At 33.9% G+C, this 7,910-nt stretch overlaps 1 protein-coding gene across 1 annotated transcript in view; it reads left to right on the forward strand.

Annotated features, from left to right (window-relative positions):
* LOC118181809 (dual specificity tyrosine-phosphorylation-regulated kinase 1B-like) overlaps positions 1-3,119 on the forward strand; it is a 110,626-nt gene extending 107,507 nt beyond the window's left edge. Inside the window, exon 9 of the mRNA XM_085809551.1 lies at positions 661-3,119. Coding sequence (XP_085665677.1) covers positions 661-1,511 — 851 coding nt within the window. The 3' untranslated portion in view covers positions 1,512-3,119. The remainder of the gene's footprint in view (positions 1-660) is intronic.
* The last annotated feature ends 4,791 nt before the right edge of the window (positions 3,120-7,910 follow it).

The raw sequence follows: 7,910 nt of genomic DNA on the forward strand, positions 1-7,910 counted from the left end.
AGCACACAAGCCAGTGAAAACCCCTCATGCACTTATGTCCCTTCCACAGTCACAGCTCCACAGACAAGCACTATGCAAATTCTTTTAATTTTGCATGTGTATTCAAGTCTATGTATATTAATGTGTATTCAAGTGAACTTACTCCATTTGTGGTCATTATTGGCTTGTTGTGTTTCTTTTATACCAAGTAGTTCTTTATTTTTATGTGTGCATGCATTTGTAATATTAGAAGATTTTCACGCACTATTTACTGAATTTAAGAGACATTGATGCAGTATCACACTGTATTTCGGAAGTTGTTTGGCAAGAAATAAGACAGCTTCACTTGCAAATGCTTAATATGTTACATAAATGTTCTGCATGAAAGACTGGTGCCTTGTCATAAGATACAACTAATTTAACTAAAAAGGAAGCTATTAATGATAAATTATTATATTGAAATGGTGAATTTTTAACCAAAGATAGCTATCATCTTGAGAAGGGCAAATTTAGGAGAGAAAAATAACTTGTATATTTGGGAATGTGGCACTTTATCTATTTCCTTTTGAGTAATACATTTAAATTATTTCATGCTGCTTTATAATTAAAAAAAGTATGCTTATTCAAGTTCAGTTTTCTTTACTGCTAATTTAAGTAACAAATATTTCATTACTTTTCCAGCATCATCTGCACCACCTCAAACAACAGGACGTGCTAGGTCTGATCCTACTCATCAACACCCCTATAGTCAGCTACAGCATAGTTATACACAGACAGCATCTTATAGTATGCAGTTTGGTACTCATTTACCTGTTACAACAGGATCGTTATCAGCAATGGAATGTGAAAGTCCAATAACTAGTATTGCTGGTGCTGGCATATTTCGTTCCTCCCAAAAGGCCTGGAGTTCTTTAGGAGTGACAACAGCTTCTGCAGCTGTTACTTGTAATGTTGTAAGTGCAACAGGAACAATTACAGTTGGACAGCATACGCATTCTAGTGCCCCTACAAGTCGTGCAGGGTATTCTCATCTTCATAGCCATAATCATTCCTATCGAAGGCACCTTCATCATACAACACAGTCAAGTACTCCCAGTCAGCATTCATCACATGTCATAGGTGCAGTTGGTTTTAATCCCCTCCAGTCTTTCCAGCCACCATCAACATTTAGCAGTCGAAGCCAAGCCGGTTCTTCCTCGTCAGTTGTGTCTTCCCAACTAATGCCAATGGACATAAATGCAAGCAATAATCATTTTACTTCAATAGACTGTGCGCAGACTTCTCTAAATATGCAGCTTACAAGCTACCAACCTGTACTTTACACTGGAGCAGTGTATAGTGGGCAGACTACAGTTCCATCATATCTGGGTACTAACTTTTCACAGTTAGGTTTGCATCCATCAACTACACAGTCATCACAGCCTTCCAATATCATATTACCTGATGTGATGTCTCAAAAGCAGCCATCGGATAGAGATGAATCTCCTATGGTTGGTATATGCATAGAGCAAAGTCCAGTTGCAAGTCATTGACAAACATACATTTGTAGTTTATTATGTTAAATGGAATGTAACTGCCATTCTGCCATTTGCTGAAATTTTTTTGCAAGCCGAGTGAAATTAATCTTTTATATAGGAATTTGTAAATTGCTTCAAATTTACAGTGATAGAATGTACATTTTTTAAGAACATTTTCAGCAGAGAAATTAATATAAAAAGTGGCAGTAAGGCAGTTTTATTCCAGTTGTGGCTTAAAAATTGTAGGATATAGCATAGAAAGTTATTGGACCATTTTTGTACATAGTATGTTGCAGTAGAACTATTGACGGGAACATCATGTATACAGTCTTAAAATTCATTATACTGTATCTGTCATAGAACTGTCATGAAGTAGAGGCATAGGATGTGTTTGGTGATGATTTTCTTCATGCGCCAAAAAAGAAACTTTTATCATTTTGACAAATGTTTTGTGCATGTGTGTTTTACATGCACAATGCATACACATTATTTATATGTAATCATATAAAGCAAGCAGCAATCACTTAACTCTTCTCACGTTCAACCTCTACTCATTCATAAAAATTCCTTGAAAATTTAAAGTAACATTTATTAAGCCATAGGCATTTGGGATTTGATCAGCTTTTGCTATAAACCTGAGTTTTATTTAACTTACACAGTGTCATTAATCATTAGTCTCATTTTATGATGTCCATTTCTGGAAATTTCAAGGGGGTGATTGTTATGGTCTTGTCCCTCAAGAGAACTTTATGTGAAAGTTTAATGGCTTAGAATAAGGTCATACATCATGTTCCTAGATTGTTTTCCCTTTTTTTTACCACACAGAATTCTTATGCACTTTGTTCACCTTTATTTGGTGCAGTTATTTTCAATACTGCTGTTTTAAATATATTTCAAGTGAATAATTAAATCATTTCATCCTTTTTTTCCGTGTGTAAGTAGTACCTTTTTCTGCAGAGTTGTTAAATAAAACATAATCCTCGAAAAGGCACCTTTTTTTTTTATTTCCTCTGTTATTGAAATATAATTTGTCAAAATTATTGCAGTAAAACCTTATGCACATTATTTGCTATTGTGTGAACTTCTTGAATATGATAAAAAATTTTCTCGAGAGAAAATTTTCCTGTAAAGTACCATTTCCTGAACAGTTGTTAAATAAAAAACACAATCCTGAAAATGTGGCACTTTTTGCTTATTTCCTCTGTAGTTGAAACATAATTTATCAGAAATATTGTAGTAAAACAGGATATAGATTATTTGCTATTGTGTGAACTTCTTGAATGGGACAAAGAATTTTGAGAAAATTTTTGCATTAAGATTTTTTTTTTTTTTTTTTTTTTTTTTTTTTTTTTTTGTGTGTGTGTGTGTGTGTGTTTTTGGTAGTATCTACAGTTATGGGTGGAAAGATACAACCAACACTGTAATTTTACTGAAATTAACAAATTTAGCTTCTAACATGCCACATATTATGGTTTTTATAGCATTTAGCCATATTTACTTCTTCACATAAAGAATTAAGAAATTTTGTAAGATTATACATATGTTGCATTTGCATTATGCATTTCTATCATATTGCTGGCTAGTCCACTCTATAATATAGTTGAAATAAAATCTGTATCTCTACTTCTCTAGTTTTGTCTTTTCCATTATCATCATTTTCCATTCTAAACAAATATATGTATATAATGAAAGATGATAAAAATCTTAATTCATGTTCACAGTCTACATAGAAATTGATTTCAGTGTCCTCACTCTTCTTGAAATCTTTAATAAAACACAGTATGGAAGTAGTATTAAATCAGTCTTTAATTATTTAATGTAGATTTTTGGTTTAAATAATCTTTAATGCGAAATAGAGCTGATAAAACATGTGAATGAATATAAATAGGGAACACATTCAATTTATGTAAATCGCAAAATCATGAATATTTAAGAGAAATTATCTTTTAAGGATATTTCCCATAGAGTGTAAGTATACTAAACTATTTTGGATCAGCTATAAAAAATTATTCATTTAGCAAACTTGAAATAAATACATTAAAGTAATCGGTGAAAGATTTATGTGGGAAGTGTAATAGTGAAGTTTTTAAAAATTCATTTTATGGTTTAAATAATTCTTTAGAAAGAAATTCGATAGGAAACTGCATTCGCAAAATTATTCTCCAATTCTTTAAAAAGCTATCATTCTATTTCATTCTTCATAATGAATTTTTTGCATGCTTAGTACTAAAAAAGCATCAACAAGCTAGGATTTGAAATAGTGAGGCAAAACCATGGCCCTGATTACCCCCTTCTGAAGCCTATTAATGATTTAGCAAATAAAGCCACAAAATCCTTGGAAGCTGTCCTGGATATTCCTGGTGATTTAATGAACTAACTGCATGGGATTTTCATGACTCCCTGTGTATAATTTAGGGCAGTTTCTCATAGGGTATTCTTTATGAAGTCATTGCTCGTTTGTTAAGGCAGATACCCTTGTTTTCTATGTAACCCCTTGTGGTTTGTCGACTTAAGTGGAGCAGAGCCCACAAAAGTTTTGTTAACTGTTTTATTCCATTGAATAAGATCAAATAGCTCTTGAAACAGGTTTTCTACCTCACTAGTTGAAGTGCGGATGGGCCAACTTGCATATGAAGATGGCTTATAAGCAGTTTTGCTCATGAGCAGTAACAGCTCATGTTATAAAAAAAAATTGTAAATTCTTGGTAGTTTATTAAATTACCCTAATTGTTAAATCTAGGCTTTAAGCATTTGTTTAGAAAATGAAATTCTTGAACTTGAGAAAATTGTGAAATTGAGATTTGTCTGTTTATTTCTAATCTGCTAATGCTTTCAAATGTTTAGATACTAGATTTGTTAGATTTCCCATTTTACATTTTCATAAAGATACTTAATTCCCCCCTCCAAGTTAAGTGTGTTAGATTTTGTTTAATGTGAGTATTGTTTTGCTAATAAGTTTGTTTCTTAAAATTTTGCTAACATTTAAGCTTGGGAATTGGTTGAATTTTATTTATAGAACACTTGAGTGCGAACACTTTTTCATACACTAAGTGTAGCCTGAGAAATTCATTGTACAGTTTTTAGTCCTTAGGATGAAAGTGATGCTGAAACAGAGATCATTTGAAGTTTTTATGTGTAGGAGTTTGTGCCTAATTTAGTCTCTAAGTACCTGCCAGATTAGTTTAGTGAATCTTCAGAAAAAAATTTCTACAAATGAGGTAATAAGCAAAACAATGTAACATTATACATTTCATTGTTCACAAAAGAAATTATAAATGCAATATTTTTGGTACAAACTGCTCTTATTCCATTGATATGGCATCAGTCTTGGATTAAGCACACTTTCATGGATCTTCAAAACAGCTAATATACAGTTTTAACTATCATATTCATAATTTGTCTACCAAAATGAATAAAATTTTATTGCTGTTCAGTGTAGTCTGTACAATTAAAAATCTGTGTGCATCTGTTTGTCTGTCTGTCTGTAACATAGTGTCCTCCGAAACGGTAGGGAGTTAACATTCGAGAGAGGTATCCCCGTATTCCAGAAATTCGTGGGAAGCCATTTTAATCATTCTTATCTTCGTACAACTTTTAATCAGCCAAGATATTGATTAAAAACTGAAAAGGCTCATTTTTGCACTCATTTTTCCATGTGGCAACAGTCTCGCTGGAGATATAAAGATGAGGCTTGAAATAAAAAGACTTTATTTCGAAAAGTTTTTGCACCGCTCACTTTCAAATGATGGAGTTTATGAAGTAAAAATTTGTGCCGCCCAGATGGTATAGCCTGACTGCAATACCAAAGGGCCCGGGCTCGAATCTCGGAGAAGGCATGGATGTAAAATTGTCTGTCCCTTCATAGGAGGTAATGGTGGCTGCATATTAAATAAATAAATAATAAAATGGTCACTGCTTCTGGTCTTAGTAGTGACCAATATGCCATTGTAGAGTGCCCATCATTTGTAAAAATTAAAAATTTGTAAGTTTTACAAAAGATCGCATTGCCAAACGTTAAACATATCATATAAGTACGACACAATAACACGCCAAATAAATACTAATTCAGAAGTCAAACAACAAAAATCAGCGTTAATTTACAAAATTTTCACAGGACTAGTTTGAAATGAATGTATTCATTTGCGGTTTTGCAGCTGAAGATGATGGTTCGGTAAAACCATCGAAACTAGTCCTGTGAAAATTTTGTAAATTAACGCTGATTTTTGTTGTTTGACTTCTGAATTAGTATATCATATAAGGTCATATATTGACATTGAAGAAAGCACGAGATTGCATGTGTTTGTTATCTTGCATATCGAAAATTTATTGTTAGTGTCAGCATTTTAAATAAATACTTGCTGTAGGCAAGTTTTTTGTTTTATGTTAGATAGTGACACAATATGTTATTGCTATGTAAAGTCTTTTATTGATATTGAGAAATTGTTATATTACCTTAAGTCATGACATCATGCATACAGTGGAACCTTGAGATTCGAATTTAATTCATTTCAGCATTGAGCTCGTTTAGCAAATTTCTCATATATAGAAACAAACTTCCCCATTGAAAATAATGGAAATCTAGTTAATTCATTTTGCACCCCCAAAATTATCAACATAAATATCAATTTTTGTAATAAATAACACTGGTAAATAATATAACTGTGTTTACCTTTATGATAGCTTCCAACACCGACCTTTTAACTGCTTCTCATTAATCCATACCAACAACAGCTTCTCAAAATCTAGGAGTTTTGGACGGTACTTGGAAGTAACAGTAACTGTTTGGCTACATCAAGTTTCTTAATTTCTTCCTGCTTCAGACCAGTGCAAATCGTTGATGTCGAAGGGCCATAAGTCTTCGCCAAGTATGGCAGGCTTGCCCACTAGTATGAATTTGTTATTTGAAAGTTTAAAAATTTAAGTTTATAAAGCCAACTGAATTTGAATTCAGTTGAAAGTTGAATAAGAATGAAAGATTAACTTAAGTTTGCAAAGTAACAAAATTTTACTTATCTTTGTGATATTCGGCCATTCTTTTCTGGGCCCAGACCTTTAAGGTAGTGCAGATGTTTGATTTATCCTCCTTCTTGTACGGGCTCGCCCTTCAGTGCCTTCCTCTAGATGCTTTCTTTTTTCTCCAGTTCGGTCACCCTTGAATACCTTCTTTTTCGCTTCTGCCTGTGGTCTTGGTCGTTTGATGGCAGCTGGTCTTGGCGGAACGGGAAACTTCTTTCGTGTTCCTGCTTGGACCTCGTTGCTGGCCGTTCAAATTTTCCTTGTAACTTTTCCTCCGCCGCTGTTGGCCCTTTCGCAGTTCAGCGACATTTGCTGCGGAGAGTCCTATAGGATGAGTAGATCTTCCGTTTTAGAGCCAGGTTATAGTTGCCGTCATTTCTCCTGGTTCTCTTTGCATACGTCGTCCTTCTCCCTTCTTCATTCTGGGGGTGTTCGTGAGCTCTCTTTTCTGGACGGTGGAACGGCTTCTTTTTCTTGCTACCTTAAATTTTTCCGCGGGGAACCTTTCTTTTCACTTGCTCCTGCCTCTTAATGGCTTGCCCTTGTACTTGTCGTTTTTCCACCTCTGGAGCTTGTGCCTGCGGTGTCTGCCGTGCCCGATCCTGCAAAAGATCTGAAAATATTTGCATTTTATTACGATCATAGTAGGGTTTGATTTGATCAATGTTTGCGGAGCAGGTTTCACCATTTGTGGCTTTTAACACTAGTACAGCGTGAGTTATTTTTTCTATAACATATGGTCCTTTAAATCGTGGAAAAAATTTGGCAGTTTTATCTTCTGGTGCTGAAGAAAGTGAATGCTGAATTTTTAATACTTCATCCCCTACTTTATAAGTTACTCCCCGTCGTTTCAAGTCATAATATAATTTTTGTTTTCTCTGTGCTACTTCAGTATTCTTCTTTGCTTCCTTAATTAGTTTTTCTATATCACCCATTTTAAATTCTGGGGCTCTTTGTTGCACATAAAATAATTTATCTAACGGCGTTGTAATCTTTCTGCCTAAAAATAACTCAGCAGGAGTTTTGCCCGTTGTATCATGTTTTGCGGTCCTAAGGGCGAAAGCAAATTCATTGACATAGTTATCCCAGCTTTTATGAAAATTTTTAACATAACTACGGATAATTTTCACTATATTTCTGTTGACCCGTTCCGCTATATTTGATTGCGGCCGATACGGGACCATTTTTAAATGACGTATGCCCAGTTTTTGGCACATGTCTTCAAATATATTACTTACAAATTGAGGACCATTATCCGATATAACTTTTAGGGGAGCCCCGTATTTTAAAATATATTTATTTAAAATAGAATCAGTAACTAATTTCGCGGAGGCTCGTTTTAAGGGAACAATTTCGGTCCATTTACTAAAATGATCAACCATAACAAGGAGATAGTGA

This window comes from Stegodyphus dumicola, chromosome X2, assembly GCF_044657685.1.
Source record: "Stegodyphus dumicola isolate Sdum_Otavi_A_Nest chromosome X2, ASM4465768v1".
In the NCBI taxonomy this organism is placed as follows: domain Eukaryota; kingdom Metazoa; phylum Arthropoda; class Arachnida; order Araneae; family Eresidae; genus Stegodyphus; species Stegodyphus dumicola.